This window comes from Narcine bancroftii, chromosome 1 (assembly GCF_036971445.1).
Source record: "Narcine bancroftii isolate sNarBan1 chromosome 1, sNarBan1.hap1, whole genome shotgun sequence".
Lineage (NCBI taxonomy): Eukaryota > Metazoa > Chordata > Chondrichthyes > Torpediniformes > Narcinidae > Narcine > Narcine bancroftii.
This window is the reverse complement of record NC_091469.1, coordinates 339,869,260-339,892,320: the sequence shown is the minus strand read 5'-3', so window position 1 is coordinate 339,892,320 and position 23,061 is coordinate 339,869,260. Positions and strand designations below refer to the sequence as shown.

Below are 23,061 nucleotides of genomic sequence, written 5' to 3'. Positions count from 1 at the left end.
TCCCACAGCTTTGCACTCATGAAAGGAAGAAAATCCAAAATGAATGCTATTTGTTACTGTTATCACAGAATAATTGAAGCACTTTAATGAATTAAAGAATTTGTCTTGCAGGCAACTCCTACATGAAATATTGATATATTTTGAGCTCCCATATTAAGCACGTTACTAATTTATGTGAGCCATCTTTAAATACTCAAGGCTCACATAATTAATTATTTGTTTAAATTATCAATGAAATGCAGTATTCACCTGACGGGCTTGTCATTTATATTTATTTGAAAGAGTTTTGGCCTTCACTTTCAATTGTTAATTAATAATTGTTTCTATTATCTTGATACCTGCTCATCTCTTTCTCAGAAGTAAAGCCATACAATGGAAAACAAGGATTGAAAGACAAAGTAAATAAGTTTAAGAAACCTCTGAATTCTGGAACCTCATGAATAGACATCATGATATAAATGGCTGAACTGATTCATACTGATCGTAATCTGCACAACACAGTGATAAGTGTGTACACATATTGTTTTACAACCTTGAATTCTAAACTGGATGTGTAGATTCTTGAGAAATTACATTTGCTTTGAATGTTTAGAATTACCAGAAAATAACCGGCCAAAGCTCTTTTAACTACAATTGATCCTTTAACATTGAAATTATTACCACATGCTGAATCCAGTGAAGAAACATATCCAACCAAATGGCATCCATTCAACTTGAATTTTAATGTTTAATGTTACTAACAAGTTGCATTATAACATAATACAAAATTAGGTTTCAATTTTGCACTGCTGTTGTCAAATGTATTCACTACCTCAAGGATTATTTTATATAAATTTCTAGTCATGGCTACTTTTAATCAGAGTACAAAATCTGGTTGCAACTACTAAATAGTTATTTTTAGTGTTCACTGAATAAGCAGGATTTTAAGATTATTTTCTCTTCTTGTCTTCTGTTTTTCTTGCACTTTTAGAACTTGTTCTGCTCAGTTTTCTATCATTTATGGTCTCATCCGAAAGGCCAGTGGTCAGTGGTGGGAGGCGGGGGCGGGGGTTGGTGAAGATGATGACATTGACGATTGCTACATGAGTTCAAGAGGCAGCATCGATGCAGTTTGAACAAGGATTATTCCATGTCGCCAACAAAAAGACAAGCTTACCCAAGGCCCATATGAGTATGCATGGCTATCCCTTTGATCTAAAGAAGGTGGGAAGAATTAAAAGGCAAGTTGTTGAGAATGAGGGCAAGTTCTGCCAAGTGATGACAGTGTTAGTGGAGGGACAAGGAACAGAGGGTCATAAGACTTTCCTGATGAAGAATGGAGGTGCATAGGGATTTGATGTCCATTGTAAAGATGAGATGGTTGGGTCCATTGAATTGGTAGGTATCAAAATAGTGGAATATCTTGTTGGTATTACTGGGAAAGGAACCAGAAGATAACCATATGGAATTATATCTTGAACAAAAGGTCAAGGTGATAAGTCAAGTATAACATTAAAAATGTTGTATTTTTGTAATGGTTCATCTCAAAGTAAGTGGAAGTAACTGGACTAGAGGAATCAAGATACAGTCCGTATATGAAGAAATTAATTCAGTGGGACAAGAGCAGGAAGAGATAATAGGAAAAAACACACAACTGCTGGAGCAATTCAGCTGGTCTTGCAGCATCCATAGGAGGTAAAGATGTTTTACTAACATTTCAGGCCTGATCCCTTCCTCAAAGTGCCAACGTTTCAGGCCTAATCCCTTCCTTAAAGTTCCAACATTTCAGGCCTGAACCCTTTCTCAAGGTGCTGACGTGTCAGGCCCGAGCCCTTCCTCAAAAAAATCAAAGCATCGGCACTTTTGTGTTTCACTCCAGGCAGAGGCAATAGGCCTAGCAGGGAAATGCTATTTATGGATCTTAGTTAAGGAATAAAAGTGTGGAGTTGCAACACTGGGGTTGGAGGCTGTGTAGAGAACATCTTGAAATCTGCAAAAGAAAGTATATAACAAACTGCTACTCGGCTTTTGGTTGTTTTGTGTTTTGTTTTGTTTGAGGCACCTTTACACTTAATGTTTTAGATTATTTCTGTCATCCACACCCAGTATAAAAATATTATTTTAAAAAATATTTTAAAAGTTGCTAGTGTAATTGGATAGCTCAGTTTCAATTCAGGGCTTCATCACCTTGATTTTGTTGGAGCTATAGTTCCACAGGGATCAGTCTCCTTCTGATACCTTTCCCAGGTGTCTTTTACACAATCATGAAAATCATTGGATATTTATCCATAAGGAGCACTACAGCAGAACCAGTCATGTCCTTACTCTTTGCATATGCTCGAGGCCACGGGGTCTATAGTTAGCGATCAGTCATTGCCACATCCCTAATATTAAGGGGACTACACTTAATTAAAAGCAGCCTTATGACCACTGCAGCTGAAGTCAATCTAGTCTGAGTAATAAATTTGTCATCTGCACATTTCATGTTCTTCTAAGCTAATACTTCAATTTTGTAATGTAAAAAATGACTCCATCCCTCCATTTGCACCAATATTAATTTACAAATGTACAAATGTTACAAATTACAGGAGGGGTACATGTTTGCACTAAATTATGCAAGCAGAGTACTCTGCTTTCCTCCATTCAAGTAATCAACTCTTAACTCACACCATACTAAACATGGTAATGCAGTTGTAAAAACACAGAAATGCTAGAGGAATTCAGCAGGTCTCTCAGCATCCATCGAACCATAGAACATTAGAGCACAGAAAAACACGCCATTTGACCCTTTCTGGCCTGTGCTGACCAATAAAACTAGCTAGTCCCACTGACCTGCTCACATTCCCTAACTCTCCAGACCTCTCCTATCCATGTATTTATCCAATTAATTTTTAAAACTCAAGATTGAATTAAAGATATATAACCAAAATTTTGGGGCTGAGCCCTTCATCAAGATATGAGTAAAAAGCAGGCATCCAGGCCTTTCATGTTTCACCCCCACCCCCCCACCCCCCCCCCCCCCCCACCCCCATAGCAGTTTAGTTCAACCAGTATCAGCTCTATTTATCAGGCATAGATTAGGAATAATATTGTCATGTAATTAAAATCGGAAGTTCATAAAACATAGAACAGTACAGTACAGTACAGGCCCATCAGCCATGATCTTGTTCTGACCTGTGTAAACCGACTCCATAACAATCTAATTTTTCCCAACCTCACACCCATAACTCTCTATTTTTCTTACATCCATGTGCCTACCAAGAGTTTTTTGAATGTCCTTGTATCAAAGTCAAACTGTGGCATGGTTTTCAATGTTGGACTGTACCATATCACAAAATGTGGGCTATGGGACTATGTACATATTCCTTTTGTGTTATTACAGTTCTACCAATAAACCATCACCCAAATACTTAAGCATCTCAAGAAACTATGAGATAAAACTTACCATTAATTGACAGAATAATTAATGAATACAGTAGTTTGAGGTAACCATAAATGAAAGTTAATTTATTCCAAACAATTACTTTGGAGAGAATGTTGCCAATGAGCAATGTTAATTCTACCCAATTTTATGATGTTTGTTATGATGCTCCACAATGTAAACTTATTTGTCACTCATTCTAAATGGCAGATGAAGCCTCAAATGGGGGGGGGGAGATTATTATTATGAAGCAAGCTCTCATGTTTTGTCACATTGAATATAAGCAGTTTATTTTTAGAAGTTAAGCTATTCTTTCCATTCAGATTGGAATCATATGCTGGCTATGTTTTCTCAAAAGTGATCCATAGTGGACCAGCTCTTTTAAAAACTTTGCTTAAATGCAGTCACTCATTTTATAAAGTATGGGCACAGATTAGGTTTTGATTTTTCAAAAGCAAAATCTGAAATAAAAACATAAAATCCACAGATAACATCTATAAAGAGAGAAACAAGTTAACGTTTCAGACCTATAACTTTTTATCCAAGCTAGGAGAATTTTTTTTTTAATTTGTGGAGAAAGACAAGAGGGAACAAAAGGGCACATTTATGATAGGATGGAGACTGGAAATTGAATGAGAGAAGTAGTGTGGTGCCACGGTTAGGTCACAGGAGGAGTGGGATGGAGAATTAAACTGACAAGCATCTTAAAGCTCTGGCTCACCCTGCATTTGGTTCCCACAATGTAGAAGAGACCACATCATGAGCACTCAGTGTAGTAAACCAAACTGAGAAAAGGTACAGGTGAATTTAAATTCTTATTTACTTAAATCACATAATGCAAAACAAAAACTTTAATTCAAAGGTAAAATTATCCATTTGACGGATACCTTCCTCAGCCACGCCCCCTGGCTGCAGTGCTTCTTCAGAATTATCACATGCCATGGTCATCACCTGGAAGGTCAAGGGTGGCAAGAACATGGAAATGCTACCATCCTTACATTACATTCAAACTCCTGGCATGGGGATGTTTGGCCCATATTTCCTTAACAGCAGTGAAGGGTGTTTTCATATAACAGGTTACTTGTTTCATAAGTCAGCCAACACTCTCAGATTAACTGGGTGTATCAATGATGAGCATATGCCATGACTGTATTTAAAAAAAACACAATTAATTTCTGTCCCCCTTGTTCAAATTGACCATTAGTTTTCTTCAATTGAGGCTTCTTAACCCCTGGATTTCTTCCAGCAGAGTGCTTTTACTTCAGATTCCATCATCTGCAGTCTCTCATGTGCCACTTTTTTCACAAATAGTCTCCAAACATTGATTAACCAGTTAAGAGCCTGTACTTAAATCCACATCAATTGTACAAGTTGATGTGGTACAATTTTCTCCACTTGTGTGGAGAATTTATCGTGGCGTAGCATGTAATTTGGAAGAGGTTTAAGTGTGAAACAATTTAAAATAATAATTGGTGTGCAGCAGGTAATGAAAAATAGTGCAAATTTTACCTGAGAAATTAACAGTACAACACAGTGAATTGTACTCATCTTGATTTTATTGTGATAAACACACCAGTGATAAACTCGATACTTTGCATACACCTTCACTCCCCCTGGATGTGATATATCAAATAATTAAAGAAAGAAAATATTATAATAAAAGTAGCCTTTAGCCAAACAAATTTCTTGAAATTATTCAGCTGAAATGATCTTCATGATAAATAACTGTGTTGTCATACTTCCAGGTTTGTGTCTTTGGTGGGGGAAGGGTGGGGGGGGACATACTCTGGGCCAGATACACATCTCCAGATTAAAAAAGCATAGTAATGGATTCTGCATGAACTAATTAGTTCTGAACAAAAATCCAATCATCCTTCATGCAGTAGAAAATTGATACAAAACACTTCAGCAGCTAATTATTTTAACGTTATAGAATAACATTTTGAAAGATATTAGCTGTAATGCAATAGCTCAGGCATCACTTCTGCATTAAACAGCTGGAATCACCATGACTAATTGCACCAAATTCTCTGTAATGCTGAATTAAATAAAAGACATCTAATGAATTTGATTTTAAAGTATAATTTTGGACAACAGTTCAAACCATTGTGTGATGTCTTTGTTAACATCATTTAGATGTTTAAATTAGGCAATGCTCTGAAAGGGGATAGGAGGAATTCATTCTGTTAGTCCACTTGGTTTCATAATGGATCATTTGTACCGTATCTACTTGCTTTGCTCCATATTCTTTGACACACTTTACAAAAATGTATCGATTGCAGTCCTAAAATTGTGACACCTAAAGGGTGCATATCCTTATAGAAAAGCAAATTCCAGATCTTCCTTGTCACTTGAAGAAATAATTTACAATTCCATTGTGTGATTGTATGCTGTATATTTTAAGATTGCCCTCTCATTCTGCATTACCGCGGCAGCATTTCGCTAATTTGCTGGTTTAAGTTTGATATATTTGCAGACAAAAAAAAGGTGAATCTCCTCAAGTCATGACAAAATTAAAATGGTCTATCAGTTTTTTTTTTTGCCTTCATCAGATGACCCCTAAACTGTTGTAAACTCAAAGCAAAACAGCCAAATATATGTAAAATAACTTCAGAATTTAAGCCTGAATCTTTATGGAACCTAGAGAGCTAATCTGTTCATCCTATAAAACCCCAGAAGTGGTTTTATCACCGCCGCCAATCAATACCTCACCACCTCCCTGTTGTGTTTTAGAATGTTTATAATTAAGGTCAATGTTCCATTACAGATTTTTTTGTACTTCAGCATTCGCTTCGTGCAGATGTTAATGTTCGAAGTTACCCTTTGTAAACAAATAACTGACATAAAAGCCATAAGTCAGGAAAATTCTACCCGTACCTGAGAAGTAAATTTAGCCAAGTTCAGTTCTGGTCCTGTCGGGACGTACTTGTTCTTATTTTCTGGCGCCCATGAATAAATAATATTCATCTCAGGTTCGAGCTAGTTCTCCACTGAATGCCCAGTCTGACCCCAACTCGAGATAACATGGGCAATTATATTGTTTAAAAATGTTCATGCAAAAATAAATGACTGCGTGTTAAATAAAAACCATTTGCTGCGCAATCAGAAGACTTAAAAGGAAATGTACTGTATCAACATCACATTCTGTCGGCAAATAATATATCTCACACATACATATGTATAATATATAAATGAAACCAATACATTTGACTGGCAAATGCAAGTCTCGTTGAAATTTTGATGAGCCCTCTTAACCTCCTATATTGTTTTGACCTGAAGGTGGAATGCATTGCTTGTTGTTAAAACGTCAAATGTAGGTAAAAATGCAAAATAAAAAGGTAATTTTAATTGAACGCTTCCAATATTCTGGAAGGGGACTGTTTGTTGGTATAAACACAACTGGATCCGTTGGGGCTATTTTTCCAAAGCAAGTTCAAGCTTATCGCTGACTGAAAATTAATGCCGAATAAATACAGGGTTTGGAAGTCTGGCAATCAAACGATCGAGAGCGTTGACTAGTTCAGTATTTCTGCTGCCCAGTTTTGGTTTCAAAGATGAAATTGCCGTTTCGCAGGGTGAATGGAGACAAATTGATCCCACTTGCTCTTTTGGGAATGTTATGGAATCTTTTCTTCTGTCACAATCGTTTGAGCAGCTAAGATAATCACGAGTAAAATGTTAAATTCTGACTAAAGGGCGCTACTTAGTCTAAGGTTGACACACTAGGGCGAAAGAACTGATCTAATTTGTAATAGCTTTTCGGGTAGTTTTTGCTGTTTGCCTTAAAAGGAACAAAATGCATGTAACGTCAAGTGTATAATACCGTCTCCGCGAGTCCAGGGCGCCAGCGGGAGTTCGGTCAGGGTGGTACCTGTCAGTAAATCGACCCCTAGTTTACCCCTGACCTTAAACCTGCAACATCCCAGAGAGACTGTGTTGCCGCAGGGCTCGATTACTACAGCGCTTTGTGCAGATTCTCGTGAAAGAAGCAGCAATAAACCTTTTTAAAAACAACAGGGCGAAAATCATTAGACAGGGACGTTGACGTTGACTTGGAGTTTTTTTTTCTTTTTGAAGGATTTTCTACAAGGAGATAGCACCAAAGCCCTACAGAAGCTGGGATGGAAACCAAAAGTTTCATTTACTGTAAGTTTTCTTCTGGGTTTACACACCTACACAAAATGAAAACAAGCTTGTGTTGTGGAGACCTGGTGGAGCCCATGCGCCACAGGTTTAATCTACTGCAGCACGTTAATAACTGACCAGGTTTCTCAGTTTCATTTTGACTTACGTGTCAAGAAGGAAAAACGTTCTCAATATCACAACTGACAATAATGTTTCTTTTTTTAAAAAATGTCTAATGTAGACCTTTCCTGATCAAACGTGCTCGCGTTTTCTTCTTCCTCTGATCGCTGGTCTGTGCTCAGATACTCCCATTGACTACGCTCTTGATGTGCTTCTGTGCAGGAACTGGTGAAGGAGATGGTGAATGCTGATATCGACCTCATGAAGGCCAATCCAAACGCTTGAGGCCGGATACTATTGCACAGCGCAGAGCCACCAGACTTTCTCATGGAACATTGGATGAAATTCAATAATTGGGGAGAGATGATTTGCGTTTCAAATGAGCAAGGGAAAGGGAATCACATTCATACTATGTTGTTTTTAAGCGGCGTGTTAAATTATGTACTTTGATTCCAGAGCACTACAAATTAATCCGTGCAATAGGTGATGAGAATTAACTTTATGAAATATTGATGATTTTGATAATGAAACTTTTTTTTTAAATTGGGTGAAGCATTCAATAGGATTCAGGGTTAATCATTTTTTTAATACTTTCTGTATTCTGTAAGATACTATTTAAAATCGGCCAGTTGCTAGAAAATGACGCCTGCCTCATTAAAATACGACGGCGCCGATTTCTAACAATTCAGCGGAGGTTTTTTTTGAGAGGTTTACATAAATTCTGAAACCGGAGATACGGATCCATTCCCGTGTGATTGGAATTATGATTTGTGTTTTAAATAGGTTTTTTTTTAAGTCTGAGGTGTGGACAGTTCTATAGGCCTGTAATAGCTGTCTGCTTTAAAGAGTCGATTTTGTACAGATTACATGCAGTGCAAAATGAACAACACCGGCTTAGTTTAGCTGGGGCACAGTGAAGAAATGTTCCTTGGAAACCATAATGAAAGCTTGTGGACGTAAGAAGGAACAATTTCAGGGGGTAGGAAAGGCAGTCTGGTTAAAAGAAAATCTTCTGTAGTTCAACCTGCAGATCTGTGCCCTTGCAGTTCCGCTCCCTGCTTTCAATAATTAAACCCTACTCTGTCTCTGGGGTGGTGGTTCTTAAAATAAACGTGACACATACTTTAAAGTCAGAATAATTAACTCATTTGTTTAATTTTTTTGCACACTGGAAATTAATTTCATATTTTCCTGAGGCATAAGAGGCGATTATATTGGGTCCCTCTCCCTGTATGCTTTCACTGTTGAACCTTATCCATCGAATCTTGCAGTTTATGCTGGATCCGGAACTCCCACCCCCACTCCCAAAAAAAGAGATCCTTCCTTCCCCAGAAACCACCACAACTCTTCACCCCGCTTAATGTTGGTTTCAGCATTTATCTTCAACTGTTTAAACAAAGTTAGACCGGAACCTTTAAAACACGAATCGAGTAAATTATATTTTCAGACTTGGTCAAAGTAAATTCGGGAACGCTGCCGGGCTGGAGATAACTTTCCAAACGATGTCGAGTTAGGATTAAGCTGATTGTGAAATAGTTTTTTTTTAATAAAAGGTGTGTCATTTCCCCGATGCCTGATCGGCCACAAATATCCATTTAAACCACTGAGGGGATTTGAGTGTCAGTGGGTTGGCGTTGTGATCACTTGAATGAAGAAGCTACCTAGTGAAATGTGGAGCGAGGCGAAGGAAATTTACTGTTTTCCCGGGGTGGGGATGAGAAGTTAATCTGTGCAAAACAAAACGAGTTGCTGGAAGATCTCATCGGATCGGGCAGCATCTATGGGGGGTGGGGGAATGAAGAGACGCTTGCTTCACTGAGACATTCCATGTGATTCCGTTGTAATAACTCGAGTGGACAAGTAAAATGCACATATTCGCAGTAACCTCTTTATTCGTCCAACTCCATTTCCGTTAACAATTCGGTAAAAACAAATGGTCAGCACATTTTCTTGCCGTGGAGCAAAATTGAACACCCTGAGTTATTATGGCGAGTAGTGAGTTATACTCGACGCATTTAAAATAAACTGGACATTTTTTGTGCTGAGATCTGGTTGATATAATTTATTAACTGTACACCTTATAACAGGCTACAGTTCCCAGCAGTCAGACAGTGGAACTTGTTGAGTGTAATTGGGAACATATGTTCCTATGCATCGCCAAAGTCTGGGAAAAAAGACACCAGCTTGCAGCAGGCTTGATGCAGGTGCAAGCAACTTTTTTTTTCCAAAGCATTTAATCGTTGACCAGAGCCTCTGCAGTTTCAAATGTTTGAATTCGGTTATTCAGACAATACATAAAATAATAGGAACCCTCCCAACTATATCGTAGTCTGAACATCAAGCAAAACAAAATTGAGAGGCAAAGCAAGCGACCTATTTTAAGGGATGGTTGGCGGGGGAGGGGAAACGGAGATATCGATCTCTCGTGGACTGTCTACTGTCTGCGAAAGTATTCCTCAAATTCTAACTGACCACAGTTGCCCTCAGCTGGTGAAAGAAAGCCTTGTCCGTAATGAACAGGTTTACAAATGAGGGTATTGCCACAGGTTTATTTAAATCTCCCTGATATTCATTTTTGTTGCTTTCTTTGGGTTTAATTGTTTGCAAGAAATGTCGCTTAACGGCCAAATAAATAATCGTTTGATTGCAGATTTGAGGGTGGACAGTTTTGTAAATGTCAAACATTTCGTATATTAGTTGGGGGGGGGGGGTAACCATGTTGTTTCGTTGTTTACATCTTCGCAGAATATAGAAGGGGGGGGGAGTAAAATTAGGATTGAGAAGCCACATGTGTAATTTCCAGAATCCCCTTCAAAAACCAATGCACCAGACGCTATCTTGTTGAACAGAATGTAATACTTCATTCAGAGTCAAAATTTGCCGCTTGGCAAATCTATTTGCAATATCTGTTGCTGTAATTTTGGCTCTCTTTAGATAAATTAACGCCACATTGATTGTAAAAAAATCAAAGCAATGATGAATTATATTAGTTAACTTGTGAATAAACGATTTTTAAAAAGCTTTTCAAGTGACTTGATGTTTGACGTTGAACATTTCACCTAACAGTTTACACAAGACAGCGGGCTTGCCCGTGTTAGCCTTAATTTAACTTTGTAGAGGGCTTTGATCAACCCTAGATTGATCGATAAAGACGTTTGTCCAATTATTAGTCGGAATCTCTTCACAATGTGAAAATGGGAAACAATGGTTTGTGTTCATTCTTAAAGTCGAATACGGGGAATATTTTGTCGCTATAAATTTTGATTCGAGAAAGTTTGTCTAACACTTAATATTTCTGATAATTTAATGCGTGGCCCTTCAATTTGAAAAAAAAAAGTCATGGGATACACAAAGGGAAATGCTTTTATTTTAGGTTTTTTTTCTCGGAAAGATCAATAATACTCAAATCTCTGGTGTAAGCCTTAAATTGAACTAATTGTAAACTATTGGTTAAGAAGGGACGCTTACATCAATAACTATGACGTCGTTTAACAGACTAAAATTGTGCCCGAACGATGAGAATAAACACCCTGTATCTCTCTCCACTTCACTAAAGAGAGATGCCAGACCAGACTGCAAAATGACCAGGTCCATCAGTTTTTAAGTTCGCATGACATAATATTGTCAATAACTGGCATTCTCTGGGACGTTTCCCATAGAAGAGCACAAGCTCCATTCTATTTAGATGTCCCTGTCCAGTTCCTACTGATGCCGCAGAGTCCTCGAAAATCCCAGCCCTGAACGTAGACATTTCGAACAGTTCTGTTAAAGAGAAAGCATGTCCTCTTGTGCATTGAACGCATGGCTTAAGCAATTGAGGGAATATTTGGGATTTGTTCATAATTATGTGCTCCAAACTAAGTTCACTTTTAAATATCTGCTGATTGCCACTTTTTTAATATTTTGTTGTGATATATACGCAATTCGCAGTTTTGCCATTTGGTCTGAAATATCGATATATAAACTAAATATTTTATGAACTCTCGAAAATTTAACGTTCATGCCGAGTTTTCTCTCCAGGATTACACGGCAAAAAGAAAGTATAAATAGAATATGTGGAAATACTCAGGTCAAGTCCAATGACGAGTTCCAATTATCTGATGTTTCTTCAGATTTTGCGGTACACTATTTTACAAGAAAACACTAAACGGAATTTAAAAGATCTATTTTGTTCTGCTAGTATTCGTAAATTATGTTAGCGTTTTACAGTCAAACCAATGCTCAAGAACCTTGTGCAGCTGTAATAGGGTTTTTTTTTAAAACATCCGGCATTCCACTAACCTAGACCATTTAACCCGAGCCTTAAAATCACTACATTTCTCACTGCATATACAATTATATTGTTTTTTTTTGTGGGAATGGGTATCAGGTGTAATTTTAAAGTTAAGGTAGGGTATATAAGATTTTATTGCATGCGTTCATTTAATAACCATTCAACTTCAGACTTTTCTTGCAGCCAGCTTCATTGCAGTTTTGTTCGATAAACAATTTTGTAAACTATTTTGTAAATACTATTTGATAGCTTTATAAAATATATCCAGGCATTGGGGAAAGTAACACATAAAAATAAATATTCTATGAAAATGCAAATATTGCTTTAAAATGGAGCAATATTTCTTGTGAAATATTTCTACAAATACATACACACGTTGGGGGGGGTTATGCAATACTAAGGTTAAATGTGCCAGTCGCGTTGAAATTTCAAAACTTCCAGCGTCCCTTTAATGTGAACAATCTGCCCAGGTGCTGCTACGCTCCAACTTGTAGCTGTAGTCCTGTCATCCTGTCCTTAACATGCAGCTGACTTTGACGGCATTGAACGAGTTTCCCAGCCGCAGGCTTGTATCGAAAGGAAGTGTGTGCAGTGGCGACATTGAAAAGAACTGCAGTTCATGAGTTTCATCATCAATATTATCGCAGACCACGCTAAATAATAGTGTTGGCAGCGAAAATTAAACTGGGCCCATTTTGTTGAACAATAAAGCGATCTAAATTATATTTAGCGTGGTGCCTGATACAACCGAGACAGACACCTAGCCGCTGATAACTTATGCATCTGGTGACTTGTGCCGATATCTCCGGTTATTACCGAAGTTCGTTCTTTTGATCTTCCTAATTATATTCAGACAAAGAATACTGCTCGATTTAAAAATAAAACACAGGGTAAATCGAGTCTCATTAGAGTCGTCTTGCCGAGGAAAGGGGCTGACGTGCAGGACCGCTACTGCCATCCCCACATAGGGTTAACCAGACAATCGGTCGTGGAGGCTGCAAATTTTCACCTCTGATTTTGCTCTGTCGTTAGACAAAATGCCTCAATGAGTCTGAGAGCAGATGTACTTCGCATTTCGATCTCTTCAAACACCACAATTATAAACCGCAACATTTTGAATCTTTTTTTAAATTCGTTTGCAAGTAACATTTGTTTCCCTTCTCTCTAATTTGACTGCAAGTTGCCTATCTGTGTTCCGCATCGAATCTGAGATGCAACATTAATTAAAACCGCCAGTGATCAACAAAAACCATCGTTAGCTCCTTTCTAAGTACAAGTAGTAGGTTTAACGATGAACCAGCTGAATAATATACTTTGCCTTAGTGGAAATATGATGGTCTGTTGTGTGGGAGAATTGAGTAAAGCCTCCCAACTTCAAACTAATCAGAAGTTAAAGCAAGTGTCTCTCCGGGGTTCCAACCTCAAGAAAATTGCACAAAACAATTATTTACCTTTAGTATTAGAGAAAAGCATCACACCATATCAAAGTTTCCGCGTCAGTCAACACCTCCTGGATTCCAGTTTGCAGTCGGTTTTCCCATAGGATCGGAAAGGCAGTAAATGGGAAAGTGAGTGGCCGTCACCTCGTGTTCATTATCTCTGATGAACTGCGACTTGCGCTGTTTGTAATTCACAAGAATTTCCCCCAATTTACAGAATAAAGCGGGACAATCCTCAAATCCAATACCGTGCCCAGATTAACTACGCAACGTTTACTTTTGAAAGCCGATAACTCTCATTGAAAGGGCAGAGGGAAGTTGGGGTACGGGTGGAAGGGGGTTGGGGGGGTGCGGTTAGCGAGCTAAATCGTTGTGACTAAAAATATTGAAAGACGACATCCCTTCGCGGGTCGAGTGTAAGCTGAGATCAAAGTGGCCATGAATAATAACGCACCAACGCTTTTAATAGATCTCCCTATGGTCCTGGTCTCTTCGTGATGGTGGAAGAACCATTTGGAATCTACACCCTGCAGCGTTTAAAATAAATGCATGGGGGTAAGAGGAGACGTGACCTCGAATTATATTTGAGTGAAGGAGGCACTTTTGGGCTGGGGTTGAAATATTGTCTGAACCTAGAATGTAAATGGAGTGCGATAAAAGGGGAGAGACCTTGTCTTTAATATTTTTCTATGCATCTAGTTACTGGCTGGATCCGTGTTAAAACAAACGGCAATCTCAAAACCAAATGCTTCCGAAACAAGAATATCTGCAGGCGCTGTGATTGGAGTAAATACTGTACACAAAAAATGCTGGAGAAACTCGTTTCAATATTAGTGTCCATAGGAGACAAAGATATATAACCAACTTCCAGACCCTGAACCCATAATCTGCATTTTGGTCAGGAGTGTCGCCACAATTTATTTGCAGATCATATTGTAGTTATTTAAAACCGAGGTTATGAGGTCCCAACTGTCAGTCCATCGATTTCAGATTTTAATTTGTTTTATTCGCACCCGTCCCGCGCGTTGGCTTTTCCTCTTCTATAGACACAGCGAAAACAGAGTTTGCCATTAAAACGAGTCACGTTGTCTTCATTTCATTGTCGAGTCCCTGGGGGTGCTGGAACTTGCCATGAACTTTACTGCTTGTCAATATTTCTCGAGCATATTGCTTGCCTGTCTCTGCGCTGACGTTTTCTACGAGAGTTCTCTATTTGGACGGGAGCTGCTCATCTGTTTGTCGAACACAGGTACCTTTTAGTCCCCCGTTGTGCTCTCTCGCGGCGATCCCCACACCACCAAACACTACCCCACCCCCCACACCCAACCTTTCCCAAAAGTGTTTGTGAAAATTGGCCCGTTTGCCCACCCATGTTGAATCAAGCTGTGTTTATTTAGGGAAAAAAAAATTGTCGGCCACCCAACCCTATAATCAGCCCTGACCTGGAGCTTTCCAACGTAAGTTTATTCTGATGCTTGAGTTACAGCGCAATTGAAACTAATAGCAGCGGAGCCAACTAGTGGTTTTGCATCAACTAAAATCGAAAGTAAAATCTTGACCCTTTCACCCAATTCAGTCGCATGCGAATGGCATCAGTTCAAGACAATGTGGAACACATCACTGAATACACTTCAAGAATACACGGGACAATCTGCTCCAAAAAAAAAGCACAGCAGGCTGTCACTGAACCCGGGGAGCAGCCCCAGAACAAATCAGTCCCTATCATTTACTAGAGCACACGGACACCAGTAACAGGACAGAAAATGCCGAGAGCACTGCAAAATAAAGACTAATAATTATTATGACTAATTTTAAGAATCTATTTAGAAAAATACTCATTTCGGCGTCAAACTGCCATGACTTTTCAGAACGGTGTTAGGTTCAAATGGTCTGTGATAAAATGTGGGCAAAATTATTTAGAAATTCTTATTTTAAATTATATGTACTAAAATGTCATTTTAAAACAATTCACTCAAGTGCAGAATAATTTTAAGAGATAAAGCCCCTTGTCGGTCTCTTTTTTTGGTGATGATGTTCCGCTGACATCCCCTGCACTGACCTCTGGCTGCATTGTGCCCTGTGCTTTTCCGTTCAATGAAAAATGATTCCGCGCCCTGATTGAATTTTATTTCTTCCTGGACTAGTCAGATTTGGTTGCATGTATTCAATCAATCTTCTTACTAACGCGACGTTTGTTTATTAGACTGGGGAGAACTAATGGTTTTATAATTCATGTTAGTAACCAAATTTCTAAGAATGCGCAAGCTTATAGGAATGCGTGTGTGTGTGTGTGTGTGTGTGTGTTGGTGTGTGTGTGTGTGTGTGTAGGGGGTGGGTGTGGGTGAGTTTATGCATCTATATACATACAAAGATATTGGAATGCTTGGAAATGAACAGCGTCGTCTCCTCCGTTGCTCAATATTATACATAAACTGAATGATACAGTCGGGCAGTGTAAGAGATTAATCGGAATGAACAAAAATATACCAAACCCCACATCTGCATTAGACAAGAACGTTTATATTTAACCTGAAATTTTAACTAAATGTGTTTAAATAAGTTTGTACAAATGTGCGTATAACTATTATTTCCAGTTTACATAAAATTGTTCCACAATTATTCTTTAAAAAAAACAATAATATTAACATTGCCCCAAAACATACTAATAAAAACCATGCGTATACGATGCATTGATATTTGTTTGCAGTAAGATTGTCTTAATACCCATCTTTTTCCTAAATGGTTCCTTCATATCACATACTACACATAACTTTTGTGTTTGTGTGTGTGTGCACTGCGGAACTCTGCTACGGCTATCGATAAAATGAGATAGGGATTAAATAATTGAAATAGACGCACAGAGAAGGATTCAATTGCCAAACATATCAAACAATTGTCAAATTGTCCTTCGCAAGTTGTTTAATAAATATCTCCCATTCGTTATATGGGATATTTTCCCTAATAACAGCCAAAATATAATTATAGCGTTTTTATTTTAAAAAAAAATCTACGTGGGAGAAGAGACAGATTATTTAGTCCTGGTAATTTGAGAAAGGATTTCTTATCTGGTGTTTGAGATAAAGACTGTAAAGCCAAAATAACAACATATACTGCGATGCCGTTTGCCTGCTATTTTTTCCTGATGTTTAATCTATTCTCTTAATGTTTGGGCAGATACAGAGCAGTATCTTATATTTTAAATATTACATCCTATACGGAACCAGAAGGGAGTATTTTTTTTCAATTTCTGATCTTCATATTCCATATTCTGATCGAGAAGTATTTCTGAAAATCTTTATTTTAAATGCACTCCCTCATGAGCAATGGGGATGCTCCCACTTCCGAAATGTCGTATAGGCCCAACCTTTGCTACTGGCAGTTATCGTTTTAGCCCCACTCGAGAAATATTTATCAAATGTCACTACTGATATTGACATTGACCTCGTTATCTAACTCCTTGCTTGTTTATATCGTGTGCATATTATTCTGTAAGAGAGCTACACAAAAAACCAGTTGATGAAGATGACACAAAATATATATTAAAAAAATCACAGATTACAATATACACCAGATACTCCAATTTCTTGAAATTAGTTAGAATCAGATCATGTCATTGAAACTAGATCGAGCGGGATCATTTGAATTTAAAAAAAAGCAAAACTGAAATTGGGGATCATTTGCAAATCACTTTTACACGGTGCATTAGATTATCCCCATGGCACTTATTTTCTTCTCGTGTCTCAGCTACGCTATGGTATAGTTCGGTCTTTTCGTATGCATTTAGTCTAAATTTCTAATAATAATCTTAATCATTTTGCAACATTTTTAACAGGTAGTTATCACAATTGTTATTTGAATTTAAGCGGTTAAACTAAACAAATAAATACCATATTCTCAAGTTCCAATTCATAAAACATAGTTCCATTATTCATTGTGTATCACTAGAATTCGGCATATTTTACGTCATGGCATCATATTGTACAAACGACATAGAATTCAATGTTCTTATCAAACCTTCTCCAGGGAATCTACATGTCAATTCTACAGCAGCTCTTGAGTTGGATTTTTTAGGCACATACAATTCAATATTAATACACGACTAGTGATGGTTTTAGTTTTATAACTGCAGTTAGAAGTTAATCCATCGTTAAAAATAATGTCATTAAAAACAAAGTAGCAATGAATCCATGATGACATTTTACATTTGTTATCTATGTCGCACCCGACTACTCGGTTATTACCGACATTATGATTGCAATATACTTCACATTTTGCTCAAAATGCAAAATTAATTGACACCTTAATTAAAAAAAATATATTAGGAATTTAAAACATTAATCATCATTAAAATGGAAGAACTATATTTTCTATTCAACTTATAGAATTAAATAAACAATTATATGGCATTGGATTTATTGGTATATCGCTGAGATATTATCGTTTCCATTCTTCGCCCACGCATATTTTTAAACCGTGGCGATTTACATATTCTCGTCATTATATATTAGGTGTGTTTATTTAACAAAGGAACCCAACGTTTAATTAGGATGGGGTTTTTTTTTGCACTTTAGGTTACAGAATGGAGTTTAACTTGGCCTGGTGGTTAACTTGAAATGCAAGGATTGATTTCAGATTGAATTTTGCTTTGCATACAGGTACAATAGGAATTGTTTTCCTCAGTTCAAACTGGCCCTATCAGTTACTATCAATCCCTTGGGGTTATTTGCTTGTGAAATATGTTTCCTTATATCGAGAGAATCGACGCACTTCAGCTAACACATACAATAATAATTGTAAAATTATATCATCAAGGTAAACGTCGAACATAATGGAATCAAAATAGGAATAACATGTTCGTCGTCATTAAAATAACGCATCTGGTTCCGTCTATTACCTCTGGAACGCCAGCAACGACAACTTTTTAAACTTTACAACTGTTTTTAGGTTCTTAAAACTCACGTGTGTTTTAAATAAACTATAGCAAAATGATGTGTGAACAGTTAATCACAGAACGGCTCCGTGTCTAATAGAACTCGATTAACCCAAAATGATCACATTACACAGGCCTATCTCAGTGACCTCAATCACGTTAGTTCAAGCAAATTAATTGTCCTGCAAAAGAGGAGGTGGATTTTAATTTAACAGTCCAATTATCTCCCAAGTAGATCATGCTTCAAGTATCACTGATCTTTTTTTGTGTGTGTAGCAGTGGTGATTTTTAATAACATTGAAAATATTTGTTTAATGGTGCAGGAATTGAGGGAGGAGGAAACGTCTCCCAGGGTTTCTTCTCTCAGTGCCTAACGCTCAGCCTGCCCAATTCTGGAGCAATGTGAGCTCAGTAAATCTTAATGTTGCTCATGCCCTTGGTACTGTTTGGGAGGCCTTGGTACAATGTTGTCCTCTTTGCTGCTGCACGGTGTTAAATACAACCCCCCCCCCCCCCACCCCACCCCCACACACACTCATAACAAGAATATGGGTTAAAGATGCGTCATTCGTGAAACAAGGGACTCAAATTCTGACTTAAAATATCAGATACATTGAAATTCAAACAGCAGCGTTTAGTTCACTTTCATAGCTAGGCATTGTGGGGTTGGATGAAGGGGCATGAGTGATGTTCTGCAGATCCACTGCTAATTAAATATCCTGCAACTTAGAGCAGTAGCGTTACTTTATTATTTCCAGAATGGGCCTTGTTAAATATTAAAACGCGGGGATAACTAGAAATGGCAGAGCCCCACTTTTGCCTAGGCCCTACCTGGCTGCATTTCCACAAAGGATTTTAAAAAATCTTGTTAACAGTATCGACCAGTGCCAGCCTTACAGTAGATTTACAAATCAACAAGCTTTGGTAGTGAAACACTGTCAAAACTGCCTTAGATTTCTAGTAAAAACGAACTTCTCATAATTTTGCGTAGGCTGGCATTACACTTGCACTGAATTTGAGCTTATTTTTATTGGGTGAAAATAACTGACTGGTAAGCAGAATTTCAACGCCAGTCAATTAAAAAATACTCCGATTAGTACAACTTCAATAGCAGACATTCCCATAAACCTGAAATTGTTCTTGGATCGGTCAATTTAAGGCAAGAACATGTTATCAACTTCATATGAAATATTTGGCAATTAAAACGACTCTAATTGAGCAGATTTTTTCCTTCCTTTTTTTAAATGGTAGAACGAGGACAGCGATCTTAGAAATGGCCATTTCTTTCCGCGATCTTTGTATTCATTTAGGGAAAATCAAAGTGGCAGCGAAATGTGATAAAGGGCAAACTCCCTCTCCGACTTGGCAAGTTTGCTGGGCAATCAACTGAGTATTCCAATACAGCCTTCGCGAAGCGGTGGATTTATTGAAAGCACAACAAAGCGTTGTGTGAGTTTGATGTCAGTTTTTATAAAGCAGTCCAGATGTGATTATTGTGTCTTTTAATCGCCGCCTGATTGCTCTAATTTGGTAGCAATCAAGCAAGAAAACAATTGCAATTATTGGCTAATTGCTGTCGTTAGATAGCAGAATCGATAAGGGACAGTTTCATCCTGAATGTCAACTGCGGTTGAAGGGAGCTGAACGCATTCGGCATCTTTTTGCTTCAGTTTCGCATACCACGCGTACATTTTGTTTTCCCAAACGCGAAATAATTTGAGATTGGAAACTTTTGGGAGGCCGCATGTACCTACTTCAATTCTTATTCAATAAACTCGTAAATGATGTTGTTTTCCTACACTCGCATTGTGGAGATGCAAACTCTCGCACTGTCAGTCGTTGAACCAAAAGTTGCAAAGCAAAAGTCGATACACGGATCGAGTTTACAACAGACATGGTTAGCACTCGAATCCAATCGGAATTTATTTATAAACAAACAACGCAATGCCTTTAGAATATTTTCAATAAAACGAGAAAGAGCGTCGCATAATACAGTTTCCCTTTTTATAATGAAAAGTGTAATATCGAGAAGAAAATAAAACATTCGAGGGAACTTTTCGAGTCAGCACGGGAACACTTTGGGCAGTTTGGTCCACGTTTCAAAAGGAATATCCTACTACAAGTAAAAATAAATTACTATAAGACAATTTATAACAAGTTCAAGTCAGCTTGCTATGATTTTTAATAGATTTGACACACACTTTTAATATTTTAAACAACATTTATCCCCCAAAATAAAAGGAACTTACGTTTCATTTGGAGTAACACTTTCCTTTTACTCACACTTCAAATGGAATTTGTTTTCTGTTTATGTACATAATATGAAATAGATATATAAACCCAGGATGTTGTTGATTGTGTATTAAAGAAACAAAACATAGTTTGTAAACGTTTCTGTCAGTACTTGCTGCAGTCATGGATAAACGAACCTGAAGTGCGGTAAAGTGTCTGGGCCCCAGGAAAGGACATTTGGCAACTGCTATTCCCATTGACATGTGCGGAACTGACGGCCGAGTTACTGAGGCCGATCCTCTGCGATTCAAATATTTCTCGGACCGCATGAAAGTTCTGTTGCTGGCCCGGGTAAGCGCTGCCTGCCAGATGACTGAGATCACTAGCCTGATTGAGGTACCAAGTTGCCAGGCGCCCAGCTCCAGGTCCCTCCTGGCCATTGCTCAGGCCGTGGGTTAAAGAAGAAGGGACGGCGGTCGTGGGGATTGAATAGTCTGGTAAAGTCTCGTCCACCGCGCTGACGCTGGCGGGCATATGAACAGCCCTGTCCCCGGAGTAGAGGCTCATCGCCTGCATATTGCAGTGGTAAGTCGCAGCGCAACCCCCGCCGCTCGCCCCGGTGCTCATGTTCTGATTGCAGGAAGAGCTGTAGATAGAAGGCTGGCTGGACGTGTAGCTGAGAGATATGGAAGGATTTATACCTGTCCTAGAAGAAGCGACCAGGCTTGTGTTAAGTTCAGTGGTGTTGTGCGGCGAGCGCCTGAGAGAAGTCACCATGTTCTCCACGCTGAAGGCCTGCGGGTGGTGCTCGGCGTTGTCCATGCTCAGAGACCTGTTGGACGGGATGCTGTGCGGACTGCTGCTGGACAGGCTGCTGCTGTCGGGGCTCTCGATTTTCGGCACCATGCTCAGTGCGGGTGAAGCGGCCAAGGGAGGCGACGAGGCGCCGTTCTCCGTCTTGATCTCCTGCACCCTCATGGGCTGAGAGTTGGCGGGTTTCTCCGGCTCCTGAGCCTGCTGTCTGGGCTGCGGCTCCTTGCACTGCCGATCCTTTTCCTCTTTCTCCCGGATGGCGTCCTTTTTCTTAAAACGCCGCCTCCTCCTCAAGAAGCTGCCGTTTTCGAACATGTTGTAGGAGTCCGGGTCCAACGTCCAGTAGCTGCCTTTACCGGGCTTCTTGTCATCGCGGGGCACTTTGACAAAACATTCGTTCAGCGAGAGGTTGTGGCGGATGCTGTTCTGCCAGCCTTGCTTGTTCTCCCGGTAGAAGGGAAACCGCTCCATAATAAACTGATAGATCCCGTTCAGAGTGATCTTCTTGTCCGGGGCATTCTGAATGGCCATGGTAATAAGGGCGATGTAACTGTACGGCGGTTTCACCATGTCCTTGGGCTGAGGTTGTGGACTATAGTGTCCATATGGCCTGGGCATGCCGGCAGCGTACTGTTCGTGGGCTGGGTGTGAATACATACTCATTGGGGCCGGCATTCCTGTGTATCCCGGACCTGCTCGGTAGTAATTCTGATCGCTGATATAGGGTACAACTCCCAGAGAGTTGGGACTCGACACCGAGTAGCGAGCTTGCATCGCTGCCTTCCGCCTTCCACAGCTAACCTCTGGTCCTCCCACGCCGAAAATACCCTCTCTCTCTCTCTCTCTCGCTCTCTCTCTCTCTCTCACACACACACACACACACACAAAATACGCGCGCACGGTCACCCACACACAAACATACACACGCACACACGGACAAAGAGAGTGAAAGAGAAATCCAAACTTTTTCCAAGCTGCACGGAAGTTTAACTCTTCTCGTCAAACTTTGTATTTATATATATTTCTTTTTCTTCCCGCGGGGTGGCAGACTGAATTGGAAAACTTCTAGACTTTGAGCATCCGTCACTTGACAAGACTTTTACGCAGTTAGTTTTTTTTAACCCAGCCGCAGCCCCTCCCCGAGGCATCAGTATCCAATTGAAGGCGCTACCGCCTCTCAATGGAGCACAAGTTGCTGTTTCTGGCCCACACACGCACACGTCCCAGCACCTATGTGGCGTCTCAATGCCCCATCCCACTTCGAACACCAGCCCCTCGTTCAGTACGACGCTTCAAAAGACAATGTCCCCTTTCTGGACATTTTACCCTTTCATTATTTTTCTTGTTTTTATTGAGCTCCTTCTTAAAGATGATTGCTGCTAACCTAGATTTGTAAAGTGACAGAAGAAATATAGGTAGGAAAACCTTTCAAAGTGATCGAAATAAATATTTTCAGTGCGATCTCTATTACAAAGTTAATAAGAAAATAGGATCTGTACTATAGATAAAATAAATAAACGCGCCAAGCACAACACAAATAAACCGCATGATTTCAATGAAAATGTTCACAGTAAATAATAGATTTAGCTGAGCTTAAAAGAACTACGTCTTGAATATTTCGTAGATTAATTGTCTCTTTAATTAGAGATAAAGACCTCTTTTAACTTTGAAGTAGCAAAACTGAGCAAAGAGCTACTTCAGTGGTCTGTGGCAGACTTGAGTTCGAAAA

The 23,061-nt window shown here is 39.0% G+C and overlaps 2 protein-coding genes across 3 annotated transcripts in view; one reads left to right on the top strand and one right to left on the bottom strand.

Moving 5' to 3' along the window:
* gmds (GDP-mannose 4,6-dehydratase) overlaps positions 1 to 10,351 on the top strand; it is a 661,071-nt gene extending 650,720 nt beyond the window's left edge. The window contains exons 11-12 of one of the 2 annotated variants that reach the window (XM_069909795.1): positions 7,478 to 7,546; positions 7,868 to 10,351. In XM_069909795.1, coding sequence (XP_069765896.1) covers positions 7,478 to 7,546; positions 7,868 to 7,930 — 132 coding nt within the window. In that variant the 3' untranslated portion in view covers positions 7,931 to 10,351. The remainder of the gene's footprint in view (positions 1 to 7,477; positions 7,547 to 7,867) is intronic. The other variant, XM_069909806.1, reaches the window with a different exon arrangement.
* LOC138748892 (forkhead box protein C1-B-like) overlaps positions 1 to 22,374 on the bottom strand; it is a 38,256-nt gene extending 15,882 nt beyond the window's left edge. The window contains exon 1 of the mRNA XM_069909773.1: positions 20,537 to 22,374. Within this exon, the coding sequence (XP_069765874.1) occupies positions 20,685 to 22,106 (1,422 nt within the window). The 5' untranslated portion in view covers positions 22,107 to 22,374 and the 3' untranslated portion in view covers positions 20,537 to 20,684. The remainder of the gene's footprint in view (positions 1 to 20,536) is intronic.
* Positions 22,375 to 23,061: the final 687 nt, after the last annotated feature.